This window comes from Apium graveolens, chromosome 10 (assembly GCF_009905375.1).
Source record: "Apium graveolens cultivar Ventura chromosome 10, ASM990537v1, whole genome shotgun sequence".
Taxonomy (NCBI): Eukaryota; Viridiplantae; Streptophyta; class Magnoliopsida; order Apiales; family Apiaceae; genus Apium; species Apium graveolens.
In genome coordinates, this window is record NC_133656.1 from 221849472 (window position 1) to 221870958 (window position 21487).

At 33.3% G+C, this 21487-nt stretch overlaps 3 protein-coding genes across 8 annotated transcripts; 2 read left to right on the plus strand and 1 right to left on the minus strand.

The window, feature by feature from the left end:
• Window positions 1-5453: 5453 nt before the first annotated feature.
• On the plus strand, window positions 5454-8966 carry LOC141693140 (uncharacterized). 6 transcript variants are annotated; one of them, XM_074498152.1, is made up of 7 exons: window positions 5454-5500; window positions 5600-5712; window positions 6471-6510; window positions 6614-6757; window positions 6891-7010; window positions 7159-7295; window positions 8048-8291. In XM_074498152.1, the coding sequence occupies exons 3-6, from the start codon at window positions 6487-6489 to the stop codon at window positions 7159-7161; spliced, it is 291 nt and encodes a 96-aa protein (XP_074354253.1). In that variant the 5' UTR covers window positions 5454-5500; window positions 5600-5712; window positions 6471-6486; the 3' UTR covers window positions 7162-7295; window positions 8048-8291. The 6 variants fall into 6 exon arrangements, 5 of the variants coding, with proteins under 5 accessions (XP_074354253.1, XP_074354252.1, XP_074354251.1 ...); XM_074498151.1 differs by having other exon boundaries at window positions 7172-7295; XR_012563027.1 differs by lacking the exon at window positions 8048-8291 and adding an exon at window positions 8399-8966 and having other exon boundaries at window positions 6891-7295.
• Window positions 8967-16496: 7530 nt separating this feature from the next.
• LOC141691876 (uncharacterized) lies at window positions 16497-18149 on the plus strand. Its single transcript, XM_074496628.1, has 2 exons — window positions 16497-17888; window positions 17964-18149. Exons 1-2 carry the CDS (start codon window positions 16497-16499, stop codon window positions 18147-18149), a joined length of 1578 nt encoding a protein of 525 aa, XP_074352729.1.
• Window positions 18150-19041: 892 nt separating this feature from the next.
• LOC141691877 (transcription factor ORG3-like) lies at window positions 19042-19535 on the minus strand. Its single transcript, XM_074496629.1, has 2 exons — window positions 19236-19535; window positions 19042-19137 (listed from the first exon to the last, which is right to left on the minus strand). Exons 1-2 carry the CDS (start codon window positions 19533-19535, stop codon window positions 19042-19044), a joined length of 396 nt encoding a protein of 131 aa, XP_074352730.1.
• Window positions 19536-21487: the final 1952 nt, after the last annotated feature.

A 21487-nucleotide genomic window follows, 5' to 3' on the forward strand; every position in this document is an offset into this window, starting at 1 on the left:
ACTTTAATATCTTAAGTAACAGAAAACAAACTTTACTGAAACAATAAACTCTGTTACAGTATGGAACTGTTACCTCTCAGTGATGAACAAATATCACGAGAGCTGTTAGGGTTACAATGAATAATCTTCTTGAATATGATAACACTTATAGTGTAAACCCTATGTCTGTGTTTATATACTACACAGTTACAAGATAATCGCTAATTGATATGGAATATAATTCTGCTTCCTAAAATATATCACTCAGATATCTTTTCTTCAAAGTATTCCATTCTTCACGGAACTCCTTCTTCATGCATATCTCTTCTTATGTTTATCTCGATCTTCTTTCCTTTAATCAGTTACTGTCCTTATTTGAACGTCCTTCAGCACTTACGTTCTGATATCTAACGTTTGATGATTATCTCCTGATAATATAAGTACTGATATCCTTAAGTCCTGACTTCCAGTATAAGTACTGATTAATGGTTAAGTACTGATTTGTCCTGTTAAGTAAGATCTGAAATCTAAACATAAATCATATTAGCCATGACATTATCAAATATATCTAACAAAGGTATCAAAGGATAGTTCTGGAACTATACGCAATTAGTAACCGGTTCATAAGACATTATTCAGTAGGAATTCTTAATTCTAAAACAGGGTAATTGATCCATAAATTTTAAAACAAAAGCAGTGCAAAAATATTTAAAAGATATCAAATCAAAATAAAAGTGTGAACAATAACTTACCTCAGTCACTTGAATGAATCCAAATATAAGTGCCGAATATCCTAATTTAAAATGAAGCAAAATATAATTAATATCTAATACCAATTATTTTAAAAATGACATGTATATAAGATGAGGGTATAGTGAGTCCGCGCATATTTTCAGTGCAAATGCCAGCTAATGATAAAATTTATACACCGGCTATGCTAAATGTTCATCTCGGCAACAAGACTAAAACAAATAAATAAAACATGTAAGTAAACTTCTTATACTTATATATATTAGCATATAGTTATGTACATAAAATATATTACCTAATCAAAAACACAATAATCACATTATTCTTGGAAAACAACAACAACTACAACAACACAACAACGACAACAACAACGACAACAACAACGACCACAACAACGCCGACAACAATGCCGACAACAACGCCGACAACGACGCCGACAACGACACCGAAAACGACGCCGACAACGACGCCGACGACGCCGACAACGATGCCGACGACGACGCCGACGATGCCGACGACGACGCCGACAACAACGACGCCGACAACGACGACAACAACGACGACGACAACGACGACGACAACGACGACGACCACGACGATGACGACGACGACCACGACGATGACGACGACGACCACGACGATGACGACGACAACAACTACAACAACACAACAACGACAACAACAACGACAACAACAACGACCACAACAACGCCGACAACAACGCCGACAACGATGCCGACAACGACGCCGAAAATGACGCCGACAACGCCGCCGCCGACACCGCCGACGCCGACAACGACGCCGACAATGACGCTGACAACAACGACGCCGACAACGATGACAACAACGACGACAACAATGACGACGACAACGACGACGACCACGACGACGATGACGACAACAACTACAACAACGACAATAACGACAACGACAACGAACAACGACAACGAACAACGACAACCACGACAACGACAACAACAACGACAACGACAACGACAAACAACAACAACAACAACAACAACAACAACAACAACAACAACAACAACAACAACAACAACAACAACAACAACAACAACAACAACAACAACAACAACAACAACAACAACAACAACAACAACAACAACAACAACAACAACAACAACAACAACAACAACAACAACAACAACAACAACAACAACAACAACAACAACAACAACAACAACAACAACAACAACAACAACAACAACAACAACAACAACAACAACAACATCAACAACAACACCACCAACAACAGCAACAGCAACAACAACAGCAACAACAACAACAGCAACAACAACAACAGCACCACCAACAGCAGCAGCAACAGCAACAGCACCAACAACAGCACCAACAACAGCACCAACAACAACACCAACAACAACACCAACAATAACACCAACAACAACAGCAACAACAACAGCAACAACAACAACAACAACAACAACACCAACACCAACAGCAACAGCAACAACAACAACAACAACAACAACAACAACAACAACAACAATAACAACAACAACAACAACAACAACAACAACAACAACAACAACAACAACAACAACAACAACAACAACAACAACAACAACAACAACAACAACAACAACAACAACAACAACAATAATACAAGAACGTATGAATAAATCATTTAGTGAGGAATGTGTAAAGTATCTCAACAACAACAAGTATGCCATGTGATTTCTGGTCTAAAAGTAATGCTCCAACAATTCAAATTTTCTTATTATATAAAAACTATTTTTAATTATTTATAACATAAAAATATGAATATACATTCGTAAAAAGAACTATTTCACGTTTACCTTGCATAAAATATAATTACACACAAATGTTTACCTACAAAATACTATGACATAACTCATGTAAAATTTATAACTAAAATTTATTGATTTGATTACTGTAGAAAATGATTACCAAAATTAGCCCATACATAACAAAACTTATAAACACCTATAAAATAATAAGTAAAATAAAGTGTTTAATCATAACTATGTAGGTTAGGCATTCAATGATGGCACATAGACTTAAATAGCATGTAAAGGAATTAGCAGTGTCAAAACATATATACATGAAACAGGGAAAAGAATCCCTTAATTGTATATACAAGTCACATAGTGAAACATGCATGTAATATTCTAAAATATAATATGAATTAGAATGTACTCTACAAAGAGAAAAGTAAAACTAGCATAGGATTATATTGAATTATTGGTTCAACTTATTTGTAGGAGAGTCAGTGTACAAAGAAAAAAGTAAAAACTAGTACAGGATTACATAGAATTATTCTTTCAACTTATTTCGGGCATGCACTACGCCCACTATTTGAAATTTATATCCACGTTATCAAAGAAAGATTTTAGTTTTCTTTTGACCAAGTCAGACCTCGTGCAAACACCCAAAACCGTTGACACCTATATCTATACATAAATAAGTACAAGAATGTAAACAATACATTTTTTTGTAACTTAATTTCAAGCACAAAGTATGAATAAAATATATATTATGTATAAATTTTTTAAAGCCATTCATATAATAATATATTTGTTTTATAAAAAAAATATAAATCACTTAAATATATATATTATTTCATAGTAAAAAAAACGTAGGTTATTACAGGATGAAATATTCTAGTGAAGATGGGTTGATCTTAGTAAGAATATCGGCTAATTGGTTCTGAGTTGGTAAGTAAGAAAGTTGTAGAAGGCCTTCAAGGACCTTGTCACTGGTGAAGTGACATCAAGCACGAAATGCTTGATTTGTTCGTGAAATATCGGGTTTTTAGCAATGTGCAAGGCAGATTGGTTATCACAATGAATTGTAATAAGCCTGAGATTTGTAACTCCAAGTTCCTCAAGCCAGTACGCCATAAGTGCACATAGGCAACGGTTTTTATCCAGCATTGCATGAAAAGCGTTGCATTATCTACAAAATTTTCAGTTTATTGCAACACAGTGGTGAAAGCGTTGCAGTACATTGAAGCTATCGTTGCTAATAACTGTTAGTGTTGCGCAGCAGGCAACAGTAGAGGTCATAGCCTTGCATTAGATATTTTTTTTATTTAATAAATGCTGACATGGAAAATAAATCTGAGGTGGCATGTTGGGGGACCCACGGGTGCTGACGTATCATGCCATGTCAGCATTTTGGGCCCCACATGTGGGACCCACTAGTGACGTGGCATGCTGGCATGGCATGCCACATCAGCATGATGATGTGGCATCAGTGGGTCCCACATGTGGGGCCCAAAATGCTGATGTGGCATGCTGACGTGCCGCGCACTGGGACCCGCTTGCTGACATGGCAGCTGATGTGGCAACTGGCGTGGCACTTCAGGCGTTGCATTTGCTTTCTCGTGTTGTAGTAGGTTATTTAGTGTTGCCTTAGTTATTGTACTATTCTTAAAATTTATTTGTTATATTCATGTTCTAATTTTTTTAAAATAATTTTTAATTGATCCAGCCATACGGATGTTGTTTACTACTAGTTTTAGAGATGTGTAATTTTTTTTTTAAAAAAATAAATTTTATATCATGTGTTTTTTTAATAGTCAAACCCCGGTGCACACTGGTTCACATTACATAGTCTTGTTCCGGGTGGTGATTCTATTTTTTTAAATTTTTTGTTCAACGATCCCACCGTACGGATGATGATACCTACTAATTTTAGAGATATCTAAATGTTTTTTAAAAAATTTAGATTTTATGTCGTGTGTATTTATAATAGTCAAATTACGGACAACACGGGTTCCTATAACCAAGACTTGTCCCGAGTGGTGATTCTATTTTTTAAAAATTCTTGTTCAATGATCCAACCGTACGAATGATGTTACCTTCTAATTTTAAAGATGTATAATTTTTTTAAAAAAATTTAGATTTTATATCGTGTGTTTTTATAATAGTCAAAATACGATCAACACGGTTTCTTTTTACCTAGTCTTGTCCCGGGTGATGATTCTATTTTTTTGAAATTATTGTTCAACGATCCAACTGTATGGATGATTTTACCTACTATTTTTAGAGATGTGTAAATTTTTTCTTAAAAAATTAGATTTTATATCGTGTGCTTTTAATAGTCAAACCACTGTTAATACGGGTTCCCATTAACTAGTCTTGTCCCGAATGCAGGTTCTATTTTTTTAAATTCTAGTTCGACGATCAAATTACTGTAAACTTCATTTTATATAATTACTGTGATATAATTTGATATAAACTTCATTACTGTAAAATATAAGTACTTTTGTTTATTACAGATTTTTAATAATCTTATGTTTTTTATTATATAATTAAAATAAATATATTTTTTATAATTATAAAAGCTAAGTTCTTAATCAAAAAAAAATCTGAAAATTTATATTATAATGAAATTATATAGGCTGCTAATATTATTTTTCAATTTTATATAATTTAAAACCTTAATTCAACAAGTTAATGGGATACTTAATGAATTTAATTCTTATTATAAATTCAATATTTAAAAATAACAAAAAAAATTAGTTAAAAAAGGGTACAAAGGTCCAATCTAAGCTGGTATATTATAAACTATGAAGTATAGATAGATTAGTTGGGCCTGTAAAATTAGGTATTTATTTGACCCCCATCACATTGCATTTCAGCCCAACATGTGTAGGAAAGCCCAACCCAATCTTAAAAGGGAGGGGGTTGTATATAAAATAGGGCTAAAACTCCTAAAATCAAAAGTCAGCCGCTCATACTCATACTCTCCAGAGGCAAATTCAAAGGTAACAATCAAACCATAACACATCAATCTTCAATTCATATATCATATTCTTATTCAACACACAATTAATCATGAATGTTTGCTTTGTATATAATTGCAGCAGCAGAAGAACAATATAATTTTCAGAAAATGGTGGCCTATGCAGCAGTGAAGCCGGCGACAAAGCCAGGGAACGAAGAATCTAAGGATCCCATTCTAATGGGAAAACAACATGTAATATAATTGTTGGAAAATCGATTGCTATAGATCTAAAATCAAGATTAGCTGATGAAATCAACAAAATGAGCAATAGTATTGGGAAATGCCCTGGATTGGGTATTGTCTTGGGGGGTCAAAGGCAGGATTCACAGACTTTTATTTGACTTAAATTACGGGCTTGTCAGGAAGTTGATTGTGCAGCTTCCGCTATTTTAAATAATTTTTTTGACTATGTTTGAAACCCTAATTTATGAATTGTTTTTTTTTATTTAGTTTTTATTAGTGTTTGAGTTGTTGATAAGTGTGTTTTGTTGTTTGATTGTGTAATTGGATGATTTGGGTGATGTGTAAGGATTTATGATATTGTTGCCCTCTGCATAATCATTTTTAATATAAATTTTAAATTCTGGTTGGACCATTTGCTTTAATTGATTAGATATTGTCAATTGACTGTTCTTGCTCCATTTTTTCTTTCATGATTATACTTTGTTTTTAAAAGAAAGAGCATGGACTTTGTACACAAGATTCCTAATTTTAAGTGTCTATATCTGATATGGAGTTAATCTCCCTCATCCCAAAAAGCCTTGAACCTGATAGAGGCCTTTGATAATTATTGTGAAGCACCATTTATTTATCATCATTTTGTAAAACCTCATTGTAAGATGCCGAGTCAAACTGGCTCTCTATATATATTTCAATGTAATATCTTTTCCTAGAAATAAGCTTATCATCGCATTTGCTGTAATAAAGTTTTTTTTTAATTTTATGTACAGTTACTTTGGTGTTCTTATGGCATATGGACGCCTTGTGGATGTAAGTGGACTTCACTTTTGCACTTTAGTGAATCTTTACTTAGAGTTTTCATTTCACCGGATCTTGATTTACTTTCTGTTTTTATCTTATAATGCACACTCAGTTCCTAGGAGAGCAGAAGGTGGGATGTGCAACAAATATTAATCAGAATAGGATTCTGCCATTGTATAAAGAATCTGCCTTTTATCCTTATTTGGTTGCCACTACGAACTGGGTGCTTGGAAAATTTTCTTCTTGTATTCCTGAAGTGAGTAATTTCTTACTTGTTACTTGTGTTAAACATATGATCCAATTAAACCCTCCTAAGCCCATCCTTTCGGCTACTTGTATACTAGGGTGTAATTTTAATCCTCATGTGAGTTTGATTCTTGCTTCTTTAGGACATGAGTGCACACGTCTATTCTTCACTATTTAAAGCTTTGGCATTGCTAGATATGGGGGATATTTCTTGTTATCCTGTGCGAGTGCCTGCTGCTGGTACCATTGCTGAACTTATTGAGGTATGTGGCAGTGTACGTGGTATGTCCTGAATATTATTTTGTCGCATATTTTTATAATTTTTAATTTCTTAATCATTTATCATTGCTCTGTGCCTTTGTTCTCGTATGAATGAGTACCTGCCACCTGAATGGTTACATGTCCTTCAAGTAATCGCTTGTAGGATTAGTGATGAAGATGAAGAAAGCTCAATTTTGTTTCAACTTCCTTTTACTTTGGTGGAGGCTGGAGGTGAGAGTGAAGCTGCTACACAACTTTCTACTCAGAAAATGCATTTTGTTGAGCAGGTTTGTTTCAAGACTACGATACCACTTTTATGATTCACACAATATATGTGTGTGTCTTTGTGTGTGTATATCTATGTGTGTATATTTGTGAGTAAAATGATGGTCTGCTACTGACTGTACAAGTTATGAAATTTTGTTTTATCCTTACAATTGGGAATTGGAGGGAAACAAATGAAGATGAGGGGTGCGGGACCATGTTTACAACATTTAAACTGTTTATTATTTCAAATTAAATTAATTGTCTGTTGATCACATCTGTTTACTCATGATTATCTGCAAGTTTATATTGCACAAATATAAAACACAAAGTCCAATATGTTAAATACTTAAAATTCAATAATATAATTTTGAGTACACAAAACAATTTATTAACTTAAATGGAAAATCAACCGTTTTGTTTGGAATTTGAACAACTTTACTGTGTTATGTATAGTGAGCCGAAAATCATAATTTATTAAGCGCATTTTATAGTATTTTACTGTTTGTGGCTTATATGAAACAGTGTAATTAGCTATTCAAGTTCACAGGTTTAGAAATCTCCATTTTTTCTTGAATTTGTCAGTGTTTTAGATTGCACAGAGAAGAAAGTAGCATATATATTTCTTTGTCCTTTCCTGACTTGTTCATCCTAAACAATGAAGTATATGAAGTACAACAAAAATATCACAGGATCACAATGTTTGACAAAATAAGTTTTACCCAAATTTTAACATCTTCCAAGAGTTTCTAATCTTAGTTTCTTACTTCTACAGGTTCTCTCATATTATCGATATTTCTCAATGCTAGATATTTAGTTCCACTCCATTGCTGCTTGAGTAAGAAAAGAAAATGAGCTGCACAAGTTAAAAGTAGATGATGTGAGTATATTTAGAAAAATGAGCTTGGCTAAGACTTGTGAAACAAGTGGTTAGTTATAAACATTGTTTATATGATATGTTTTTGGTTTGATTTTTGAATATGAAATGTTTGTAAAGAAAAGAAGTGACTTGAACTAAACATGTGCTCCTTTTATTTTAACCACTGGTTCTTATTTGTTTAGATGATCTTAAATTAATTTTCTAAGAGTAAATCCAACATATTACATATTTAGTTTGAATTTGTAGTTAGATTTTTGGTGTTCTCAAGCTGTAAGATTACGAGGCATTGTAGAGCTAAGCTGGAACCGCAATACTGGAAAAAATGAAAGAGCAACCTTCAAATTAACTTTGCAGATACTTAAGGTTGGGTTCAACAAGTGTGGATCTCAACTATAGAGATCATCTAGGAAAGTACGCACTAGCTACAGTTCAACAGGGATTAGCGGCGGAAGCAGATGTTAATAGGGTTGTCAAGAACTACTTTGCTATGTTGATGTTAATAGAAATGTATAATGTATAATACATTCCTATGATCATGTTAGAGCTTACATTTGGACTTGCACTTTGGTAGAATGTCATCCGCCTTGACACAGGAACATTGTTTACTATCATATATCTTCCACTATCGAGTATTTTAATATTTTTGCTCTTTTGAAGTTAGAATTTATGTACTTTGATAGTTAGAACCAAAGCATGTATTCGATTTATTTTATGCTTGTTGATAAGACTTTAGAAACAGTTTAGTAAGTTTTAAATTTTGTTCGATGCTTGTTGTATTGAATGTTGGATGCCTTGTTTGGCAGAAATAATGTAAAAGGAGAACAATTATGTTAAAAAATTTATTTTTGAAGTGTTGCATTTGATTTTATACGGTGTTACATAATACTAAACATGATGTTGTATATTAATAAAAATGGTGTTGCAAATGACTAAAATTGGTGTTGTATTAGGCATTGTGAGACCCACCGCTGATGTTGCAAAGTGGGTCTTATTGCTGATATGGCAAAGTGGAGCCCACTGTTGACATGGAAAAATGGAGCCCACTATTGACTTGGCAAAATGATGTGTCACTTCCCACGTAGGACACAATTGTGATGTGGCTTCATTTTATGCAACACTAATTGTTGTTGTCATTGTACACTTTTACTGTTGCAAAAGACGCATAATGCAACGCTTTTCGGTGTTGAATAATTCGTTACCTTAGGGCTCTAAGGCCACGTCCATATTGGCAACCCCTGCCTGGTGTTTCCTATTACCTTATGCAACACCATTTAGGCCTTATGCAACTGTATAGTAGGGGTTGCCTATGTGCACTTATGGTGTAGTGAGCAGTCGACTAACTATGTAACTTCAGAAGCTGCAGTTGCTATGGCACGGTATTCAGCCTCTGCAGATGAGTGTGAAACCGTAGACTATTTCTTGATTTGTGAGAATCAACAAATGAGGCCCAATCAGAATTTGAAAATGCTTGTAGAATGAATGTATCAGTTGCATTCAAAAATATGCCATGTCCAACCGAATTTTCAACATAGCATAAGGTATGACATAAAGCTTCAAAGTGAGGAACACGAGGTGTTTGCATGTACTGGCTGAGGGTCTGCACATCATAGGAAAGATCAGGTCTTGTATGAGTAAGGAAATTAAACTTCCCAACCAATAAACGGTAATGATCAGGACGTGAGTAATGTTTACAAGAAGTTGTTGGCAACTTTAAGTGTAATGTTAAAAGAGTAGACGTAGGTTTAGTAAGATTAAAATCACACTGCAGTAGGATGTCCTTAGTGAATTTTCGTTGATTGCGAATGATGCCCTCTTGGACGTAGCCAACCTCAATACCCAGGAAGTAATGAAGGATGCCCAAATCTTTAATTCTAAAGACACGATGAAGATGAAGTTTAAGGCTGGTAATCTCATTATAATTATCGCCAGTGATGATAATATCATCGACATAAACTGTCATAATGGTAATGGTGGAACCAAATTTCTTGACAAACATACTATAGTCATTCTTGGACTGATAGTAACCAAGATATATAAGTTTACTGGCAAGTTTTTCAAACCATTTTCGAGAAGCTTGCTTAAGGCCATACAACGATTTATGTAGGCGAAAGACTTGATTTGGTTTGTGAAAACTTCCTGGTGGAACTATCATATAGACCTCATCGGTCAAATCACCGTGTAGGAACGCGTTATTGACATCTAGCTGGTAAAATGTCCATTTTTTGCTAGCTTCTAATGCCAATAAACAGCATACAGAGCTCATTTTAATAACTGGAGAAAATGTCTCGCTGTAGTCGATACCATATTGCTGGGTAAAGCCTTTGGAAACCAGGAAAGTTTTGCAACGGTCAAGAGATCCATCAGTATTTAATTTGGTTATAAACCCATTTGCATCCGATTGAACGTTTATTATGAGGCAAATCAACCAGGTCCCACGTGTGATTGGCATTTAAAGCATTGATCTCTTTGGTCATGGCTTCGACCCATAATGGTTGTTTAGAAGCTTGTGTATAAAATGTAGGTTCAACTACGGACTCATGGTGAACATGAAAAGCTTTATGTGTACTAGGAATTTGATCATAACTAATAATATTACACCAGTGAGTTGATTGTATGATTAGAGAAGCAAGATTATAATGATAAGAAGTACGGTAAGATGGAGATTTATTTAGATGAGTAAAATGTCTGGTCGTAGAATTGTAGGCTGATCAGTAGGAACAGGATGTGTGAGAGAATGAGTACTAACAGTTGGATCAAAACTTGACAAAAGAGAAGGTGACATGGTAGATGTTGACAAATTATTTTCAGAAGAGGGATTAGGTATTGGATTGGAAGTGGAAGAAGGTAAATCTTCATCGAATAAAGAGGGATGTGAAGAAATACTTAACGCAAGAACAAAAGTGGAGGAAAGAAATTGATTTTTTTGTCAGAGAATAATGGGCTAATATGTGGAGAGGGAAGTGATGTTCATAAAAAACAACATCACGTGAAACAAAAATCTTTGAATTGGTTAAATCCAGTACTTTATAGGCTTTCTGATGAGCTGGATAACCTATAAAGACACATGTCTTAGCACACGAGGAAAATTTAGTGCAATGAGCCTTAACAGTAGACACATAACAGAGACAACCATATACTCGTAGATTGTCTAACTGAGATGAAGTCTTGTAAAGTTTAAAAAATGGAGTGGCATTATCAATACTCTTCAATGGCATGCGATTTATCAAGTATGTTGCACATAAAATAGACTTACCCCAAAAGTGTGGTGGAAGATTAGACTAAAAATGTAGAACTTGTGCAGCTTTCAGTATATGGCGATGCTTACGTTCAACAACACCGTTTTGTTAAGGCGTATAGCTACAACTTGTTTGATGAAAAATCCCATTAGATTAAAAAATATATTTTTAAACCCCTTCAGTAAATTCCCTGGAATTATCTGAACGAATTGCCAAAACTTTAGTGGAAAATTGTCAATAAGAGCAGCCTGAGATGGTTTGACAGTATAAAGACCACTGTGAAGTTCACCAAGAAGCAGTGGTGGAGACTTCTAAGAGAGGTCCTGGAGATGGCAAGATTTAGCAGAGAAAATGATATTAGAATTCATGTCACGCAATCTATGAATAAACAACAGTGTATAATGAAATACAGGGACAAGGAGAACATTAGAAAGAGTGATTTTATCATTTAAAACCACTTTTCCAATATGAGTGGCCCGAATTTGACTTTCATCGGGAATGGTAATGGTACTATTTCTTTCAATGACAGGATTGAGAACAGCAAAATCATCTGGATAAGGGATGATGTGATCAGTGGCCCCATTATCTATAAACCAATCCTTGGTGGAAAATGACATCAAACAAACTTTACCTGCTAATAAAGCATGCCCAGATATGTCTTGATCTTGAGCAAAGATAGAATGACTTCCAAGTAACTGAAGCAAATGATTATATTGATCCACGAATATAAATGATGGAGTATCATGTGAATTAGTTGAAGTTGCAGGATTCTGATTCTGATCACCAGGAAGATCATCAGTCTGATCAACCATAGAAGACATGACATTTTGAGAAAGTGCTGAAACTTTCCCATCCATATTTTCTTTGAAACCAGGTGGAAAGCCATGAAGTTTAAATCATCTTTCAATACTATGTCAAGTCATCTTACAGTGTGTGCAGAAATAAGGTCTTCTAATGAAACCATTTTGACCATTAGGAGTACTCACGGATTCCCTGTTAGGTTGATTTAAAAATCTCTGAGCAGAAAACTGGGTATTTTCTGAAACCTAGAACCAAAGTAGTTATCTTGAAACCTTCTTCTATCAACCACAAAAGCCATTGTGTCACTCTGGGCAACCTGATTTGTCATTTCTTTATGATACTCTTCTTGAGCTACTAGTTTGTAAGCCTGAGTTACAGTTAGCATATGTGTCATCATTAGAATGTTTCCTCTGATTGCAGAAAAATTGTCATTCAACTTCATAAGAAACTGTAAAACCCTTTGTTTTTCTTGTATTCTACGAACTCTCCCAGTAAGATCACAACTGCACTTCTCACATGTGCAAGTTGGCAGTGGATAAACATCATCCATATTGTCCCAAATTATTTTCAATTTAGTGTAAAAATCAGGGACACTAAGTTGTCCTTGATGTGAATCATCCAACTTCTGTTCTGAAGTAGAAACCTGAGGCCTAGAGGCAAAGCCAAACCTTTCTTCTAGGTCTTTCCAAATTGTTCTAGCAGTTTTCAGAAACAACACACTCCTAGCTATGTTATCATCTAAGTTGAATAAAATCCAAGAAATCACGAGGTCATTACATCACTGCCAAGCTCTATATTAAAAAGAACTAACATCATTAGGTGCACTTATAGTGTCATTCACAAATAAAAGCTTATTCTTGGTTGATAGAGTCAACATCATACTTCGTTTTCAATTACTAAAACCTTCACCGTTGAATTTTACAGAAACAAGTTGATTCATAGATAAATCAGAAGGATGAATGTAAAAAATACTTGATGGATCTTGATTAGTTTGAGTAGATCTATTATTTGTATCGTTTTAATCATTTGGAGTAGAAGGTGTTGAAGCCATAACAATTAAACAATGAAATCGATCGCGAAGAAACAGAAGGAAGCAAAACAAAATTATAGAAATTAGATCAAAACAACTAACAAGATCTAAATAAAAAATCAAATATTGATTCACAAAAATCTGAGATTGAAACAAAGAGGTTGCCAAATATAATTGAAATCAATCAGAAAAACGCAGATCCTAAGAGATATTATCCGTAAACCAACACGAGAAATGCAATTTGTATGAACAGATCTAGATTATACTCAGATTCACAATAAATATGTATCAGGTTATGAAGAAAAGGATCAAGATACACCTGATTCGAGATTGATAATTGTAACTGCTTCGTTTTCTATAATCAGTAACGATGAAGTTTCAAATCACGACTGAAATCCAAAGAAAAACCGTACAAATCTTAGTGAAATATCAACAAAACGTGAAATCTCGCTTTGATATCATGTTATCTTCGTTGATCTGAATCATATTACTACTCTACATCATTGAAGTTTATGATCAAGAAAAACTACGCAAAGAATTAAAAGAGAGAACTCAGAAATCTATTCACGATATTGTGTCAAACTTTACAAAAAAGAAAAAAATTACTAGACTAATTTTATATTCTATTATATCTCTCTATATGTATCAATAATATGTCATGCCACGTGTATTTTTTGTTAAATGAGTGACATCACAATATGTAGATGGAATCTTCTAATGCAGAACTGGACTGATGAGTTGGAGATGCCGAGATATTAACCAATAGAGGCCACATAAAACAATATAAATATAGAATTGGTTGATACAATTAAATGATAAAGTCGATTACCTTACCATTTGGCATAAAAGTTACGGAATAAATTCAATTATAGCGTTCATAAACCAGATAATTTAGAATTAGAAATAGAATAATCAAACTGTGAGCTTGTTTATTATTGGAATTCAAATGATCTATTTGTTGTAATACTTTTTCATGTTATTTTTGTGTCTATTAAAGAAAAATTATGTAAAATTTAAGAATTTATTTATTAGTTATTTACAGGTTCTAGTTTATAATAAGTTTACTAGCACAATCTTTTTAACATTACCTATGAATTATACGCGATTATTCATGAACATATTCGTGAACAATATTTTAGTTTAATGAGAGAAACTCGAACAATAGTTTGAGGTTCTACATAAGTTTAACAGATTCAAAACTATTTAAGCATGAACATTCGATAATTGATCATAAAATCGTTGCCTTCAATTTTTTTGCCTTCATAATAATGTTACATATATATTTTGAAATACGGAATAGATCATCATCATATCATCATCGTACCCAATAATACCGCTTAGGACGGTATCGGGGAGTTCATTAAATTAATCATTAGCAATAGTTATATTAATTTATCTAATAGAAATTATCAAAATACAATGGAAACAAATTGGGAGAACACCTTAAAAACAACATAACTCATAATCTACTATGTCTTATTTAAAGTAATCATAATGTGGAAGGCACTAGCTAGCTAGCTAATTACATTGTATTTACGTGTAACTATCTATCTGCATACTCGTTTGTGGACTAATTATTCAACTGCTAAAACTCAAAAAAGAACTTGCGTATTCTTCTCGTAGAGTGACATGATCATCCCTTTGACAGCCTCGAGCTCCAATTCGTATTCCCTTGTGCTTGTTTATTTTTAAACCGAATCAATATATAATTTCGAATGAATATAAACAAAATACGTATACTGCAGCTAAACTTTATTTATTCACATGTTCAGGTAGTTGAGGAAACCTAATTAGTGATTACCTAAGCTCTTATTTGAATAATTAGGTTAACATACTTAATGGTCGGTTCTCACTAATCATTTATCCTATTCTATTCCAATTATTGTGAGCATGGGCGGACCGTGGGCTGGGCTGGGGTTGGCTCCAGCCCAGGTCAAATTTTTAGAGCCCATTTAATTTTTAGTATAAATTTCAGGCACTTATACATCCATCCCAGGTAAGATTCTTTGAAGCCCGGTTAATATATATAAGCAGCCCAACAGATATTCAAGAATCAGGTCTATAAAATTTGGCAGCCCACTCAAATTCAAAGAATATATTACAATAAAAAAACAGGACTGCAAGAGCACTACAAAAGCAGGTCTTCCACGTGGGTGATTGTAACTACCCTCCTGCTTAAAAAACACAAACCAACCCCTGCTACTTTTTTAAAAAAATCCCCATCCTAGATTAAATATTTATCAAACAGTTCTTTTTCCTGCCACGTTCTGCCCCTGCCTGGTTTACTTTTCTTTCACAAAATCAATGTAAGTTTGTTAATTATATAGTTTAACTTTGTCGATTAGTTTATTTATATGTATATATTCTCTTTTAGTTTATAATTATATAAGGTATAAATTTAATGTAAGTGGTTAATTGTGAGAATCAATTGTCAATACGTCATATGTAATTAAATTAAATAGGTTAATCTTATTAGATAAAGTATTTGGAATGGGTAATTGTTGCTGGGAAAAAAAATTAGTTACTGTTGCTCTTTAAAATCTAAATTTGATCGGATACTAACGCCCTGAAATTATATATTTAAGTATCCATGTGCTCTTTAAAATTATAGACATTATGAATTTAAAATTATATATTTTAGTATTTATGCGTTCTTTAAAATTGAAGACATTGTAAATTTATTATATTAAAGAATTTTAATTTTGTTGTAGGAATCAAGGTCGGAAAAGAAAGACAATATTTTTCTTATTTTCCTACTTCCAATGCTACTCTTGCAAATACTCCTAGTGCTGCAGCTACTTCCCATGTTTCTCCTAATGTTACTTCCACGGCTATTTCTAATGCTACAGTTATTTGTACTGCTACCGTTGATCCTACAGCTACTGTCAGTATTACACCTATTACTAGTCATGATCTTCCTAGTGCTCCCGCTATAGCTACAGCTACTCCAAGTGCTCTTCCTACATCTACAACTAGTCCTATTGATCTTACATCTCTTGAACGCGACCCTGGTCTTCGTCGTCCTATTTGGAAGTATCCACCTAATGTTCATGATGATATTAGGCATAAATATATAAGACTTGGAGCATGTCAACCAAAACTACAGAAAGATCAATACCCCCCCCTACCGAGTTCGGAAATCAACGTCATCGATTTCAAGCATTTTGGTTCAACTCATGGTCCTGGCTAGAGTATTCTGTTTTAAAAGATGCTGCATTCTATTTTTCGTGTTTTCTATTTGAAAAGGATTCATCTTCACAACATGCATTTACTATTGATGGATTCAAGAATTGGAAAAGAGTTAATGATAATGAGAGATGTCCTGTCTTGGTGCATATTGGAAAAGGTTATTCACCGCATAAAAAAAGCAACGAGTTCTCTTGACGGGTTGACCAATGTTACAAGACATATTGACAAGGTCATAAATTCTCAGTCATTGGAAGATGTAAAGAAGAATAGACTGCGCTTGAGAGCTACTATAGAGGTTGTCCGATACTTGAGTTTGCAAGCATGTGCATTACGGGGTCATGATGAATCATCGACTTCTCGTAACAGAGGTAATCTTATTGAGATAATCAATTTTTTTGGTAGACTAAGTGTTGATATTTCAAATTTTATCTTGGAAAATGCACCAAAAAATGCCATGTATACTTCTCCCAAGGTACAAAAAGATATTTTGCACATCCTTGCTTCTAAAGTAAGAAATAAAATTCGTGAAGAAGTAGGAGATTCTAAGTTTTGCATTTTAGTTGATGAATCAATAGATGCATCACATAAAGAGCAAATGGCTATTGTGATTCGCTTTGTTGATGTTCATGGTATTATTCGTGAGCGCTTTTTTGATATTGTTAATGTAGCTGATAATACCTCATTAACTCTTAAGAAAGAAATATATGACGTTCTTACACGGAATAACTTGAGCATTCATAATATGAGGGGTCAGGGATATGATGGTGCTAGTAATATGTGTGGTGCATTTAATGGTTTACAAGCTCTATTTCTTAAAGAATGCCCATATGCTTATTATGTACATTATTTTGCTCACCGTTTACAACTAGCAATGGTCGGGGCTGCTGAAAAACAAGATTCTATTTGGGAATTCTTTTCTATATTGTCTCATATTGTAAATATTGTCACTGGTTCTTCTAAACGCCTGTTGGATTTACAGACTGCATATGGAATAGAGGTTGACAATTCTGTGGCAAATGGAGAACGTGAGACTGGTAGGGGACTTAATCAGATTGGGAATTTACAACGATCTGGATCCACAAGGTGGAGTTCTCACTTTAATTGTATTTACAGCTTGATTGATAAGTTTGGTTCAATAATTACTTTGTTAAAAAATATTAATAATTGTAGGAGTTCTTCTAACTATGTGCGTGGAGAAGCTAAAGGATCCCTAAAGGCACTGAAATCATTTGACTTTCTATTTGTGCTATATTTGATGCATAAGATCATGGGCCTTACAGATTTGCTTTGTCGAGCATTACAATGTAAATCAATTGATATCTTAAATGCCATGGATTTAGTTGCAACAACAAAAGAATTGTTACAATCTCTAAGAGATGAGGGTTTTGACGTTCTTTTGGATTATGTCATGTCGGCATGTGTAAAGAATAAAATTGATATACCAGGTATGAATGCTCGTTATATGGATGGTATCCGTTCTGTGCGATAAATAGATGATATATCAGTTGAGCATCATTATCATTATGATATATTTAACTCTGCAATTGATTTTCAGTTAGAAGAGCTACATTATAGGTTCAACGATGATGTTGTGCAACTTTTGAGATTAAGCACATCTTTGAAACCAAAGAACAATTTCAGGTTGTTTGACTTTGAGCATATTTGTACACTTACTACTACCTTTTATCCTGCTGATTTTGGACAACAAGAGATGTACCATCTTAAACTTTTACAAGATTGATGTGATTAACCATGCTGAATTTCAGGATTTGTCTACTCTTTCTAATTTATGTCTACGGCTAGTTGATACGGGAAAGGCAACACAATACAATTTAATTTATAGGTTGATTTGTCTTGTTTTAACACTTTCTGTTTCTACAACAACTACAGAAAGGGTTTTTTCGACAATGAAATTAGTTAAGATGATCTTCAAAATAAATTGGGGGAAGAGTATTTGAGAGGCACTATGCTTATCAAAATTGAGAGGGAGTATGCCGAAGAAATTAATTCAGATGAAGTGATAGATGAATTTTATGCCCAAAAGAATTGTCTGCACAACTTAAATAATGTGAGTAAATGTTCTTTTATTTGTCATGGTAAACTAGTATCTTTAGTACTTATTTTTTACATATTTTGGATTTCAAATTAATAGCATAGTTGAATTTTATTATTTTCATTTTATATGTGTATGCTAGTGTACTCACATATCATTTCACTGAATCGCGTAAAAAGAAAATTTACTCCAGCCCCCGTAGGTTTATAATCCTGGGTCCGCCCCTGACTGTGTGGTTGGTGCAATAAAAGAATACTGCTCAGAATCTATGCAATAATGCAAGCATATATACAATTAATACCTGAAAATGGAAACTGTGGAAGACTCTATCTCCAATAGATTGGAATGAAGAAGCATTTTATAAGAAAAGGCCATCGCCGAGCTCTAGTTTATTCAAAGCCTGGGATAGTAAACCCTTGTCAGCTTTGAGTGAAGATATCTGAACTACAACTTCATTGCATCCAACTGGACTGATTGTTACTGCAGCTGATGAACTTGTTTCTTTTGTGTCCACTTTTCATCTCTTTCCAACTTGATAGTCCGCGCTATCTTCTCGTCGCCTACACATTCTCGACAATAATTATTCTTTCTTCTGAACCAAAGTCTCCGCTTCCTTTTGTAGTTCTGGTATGTATTTCACTACACGTGCTACTATTGCTGGAATGCTTAGTTTCTTCTGTATATTGCAATACAAGTTAAATTGTTAAAAAAATCAAGTCATATTAATTGCAGATGCCAGAGAAAACTAGCTAGAGACATATATAATGTACATACCATTCGATTAGAATCAGAAAGGAGTGAAAAAAGAGAAGAATACAAGTTGTTGATCTTCTTTCGACGATCGCGCTCGCTTGCATTATGATTAAGCTTCTTGACTAATCCAGTTGGATTAATGCCACCACCAATTGGTTCGTAATTTGTAGATTGCGGAGAAGGAAGGACGCCCGAAGAAGTGGTATCTATGTAACCAAAATTCCCAACAAAATATTCATTTTGATCCTGGCTAATAATGTTTAGGTCATCAACCAAGGGCCAACCAAAGCTTGGAAAGAGAGGTGGTGATAGTGTTAACATTTTAGGTAATGAGTCTTTCGAAATATAATCAACTCAGCTAGTGATTTCGATGCTTCGAATATAGATAATGCTAATATGTGTAGGTCTGTATAAGTATATGTATAGGTAAAACCCACTGCTGAACAAATTACAAACATCTTGGACATGCATTATATTATACTAGCTTACCGTGCTATGCAGGGATAGTACTAATTTTTTTAATAATATATATGTTTAAAAAAATGGAATTGAATTCTTAATTTGATCAGTTAAAATTTTAAATAATATCAATTCGTGATAAATACTTTAATAAATATATGTTTCGGAGTTTTTTTTAGAACATTTAAATCAATATAAGGTAATAGCTTCGGTACCCGGAAAAAATATTATTATAGTGAGTTTATTATTTTATTTGGAATAAAAATGCAATGTCTCTTTAGAACTTAAAAAGACATTATTTAGTGATTTATTACTCAATTGATTAGCTATAAGCGCTATTTAAAAAAGACAATATTACTGACTGAACGATATAGTTTATTAATAATTTTTTGTGTGTTTTAAAAAACTAATAATTAGGTTATAAATAAAAGTTAATTTTTAATTTAGATCTATGGGATACGAATTATGCTTAATCTGATATAAATTTGATTTATCCCGAATCGGTATTTTATATTAATTTATTTTTAGCTCGAGGCCCATAACAACGATCAAATTCAATTGATTATCTTTTATTTGGTTTTATTTTTTTAAGACCGGATCTATAATATAATTTTGTTTTAGTTCGGACCAATTGATTATTTTTTTAATTGTTTTCTAAATTGTCAAATTATATCTTTACTTTAATTTTGTGTTAGTTTGGATCAATTGTCTAATTTATTTGTTTACCGGAAGAATAATATAAATTATATTGTTTATTCTAGTTCAATAGTTCGCTTAAATTTATTTTAAGCAGAAATATCAATTAGAATAATATAGAACTCGATATAAAATAGAATTTAAATTGCTAAAATAAGTTGACTTTAATATCAATTATAATGATATAGAATTCGATTTGAAATAGAATTTAATTTAATAGATGAATTTGACTTTAATATCAATTAAAATTAAAACTGACCGACCGATCAATTGGCCAATTAGAATTTGAATAATCAAGTAAGGGTAATTGAGTAATTTTAGCAAGTACCGACCGACCGACTACCAAACTTTTAATATTTCATCTATTATAATTTAGTTTTAATTTTTTTAAGTCCGAATCTAAAAGATAATTTTGTTTTAACTCAGACCAACTGATTATTTTTTTAATTGTTTTCTAATTTGTCAAATTATATTCTGACTTTAATTTTGTGTTAGTTTGGATCAATTGTATAATTTATTTTTTACTGGAAGAATAATATAAAATATTTTATTTATTTTAGTTCAATAGTTTGCTTCAATATATTTTAAGCAGAAATATCAATTAGAATAATATAGAACTCGATATGAAACAGAATTTGAATTGGTAAAAGAAGTTGACTTTAATATCAATTATAATGATATAGAGTTCAATATGTAATAAAATTTAATTTGATAAAGGAAGTTGAGAATTGGGTTAGCAGTTAGAGCACCTGCAAGGTATGTCTCAGATAGAAACTTGACAAAGCCCTTGAAACTTTCAGGAGCTTGGTTAGGATCTGTGAAAGCTAGGTAGTTGGTTCCTTCCTTGGGGACAGCAACTCTAACAGTGTTTGATGTCATTTCAAAGGTTTAGATTTGAGTGGGTAAGAAAAATTAGAGAGAAAGAGTTTGAAATGAGAGAGAGCAGTTGAGAATTAGAAAACTAGGTCAACTGAGATCTCGAAAGCGTAAAGAGGGACTCGATCGAGAAGTCTGGGTATTTATAGGCTTATGAAAGTGACTTATCGAGAAGTGAATATAAACGTTTGGTATTTATTTATCGAGGAGCCACGTGAATACTGAACTACATATCGATATGT

What these genes read in the sequence shown, in the direction of transcription:
- LOC141691876 (XM_074496628.1), top strand. Translation starts at nt 16,497, where the DNA reads ATGGATTCAAGAATTGGAAAAGAGTTAATGATAATGAGAGATGTCCTG. An exon ending in ATATGGATGGTATCCGTTCT is followed by an intron (nt 17,889 to 17,963) that starts GTGCGATAAATA and finishes ATTGATTTTCAG; the next exon opens with TTAGAAGAGCTACATTATAG.
- LOC141691877 (XM_074496629.1), bottom strand. Translation starts at nt 19,535, where the DNA reads ATGTTAACACTATCACCACCTCTCTTTCCAAGCTTTGGTTGGCCCTTG. An exon ending in TTTCTGATTCTAATCGAATG is followed by an intron (nt 19,138 to 19,235) that starts GTATGTACATTA and finishes TGCAATATACAG; the next exon opens with AAGAAACTAAGCATTCCAGC.
- LOC141693140 (XM_074498150.1), top strand. Translation starts at nt 6,487, where the DNA reads ATGGCATATGGACGCCTTGTGGAT. An exon ending in CATATGGACGCCTTGTGGAT is followed by an intron (nt 6,511 to 6,613) that starts GTAAGTGGACTT and finishes ATGCACACTCAG; the next exon opens with TTCCTAGGAGAGCAGAAGGT. An exon ending in TTTCTTCTTGTATTCCTGAA is followed by an intron (nt 6,758 to 6,890) that starts GTGAGTAATTTC and finishes TTGCTTCTTTAG; the next exon opens with GACATGAGTGCACACGTCTA.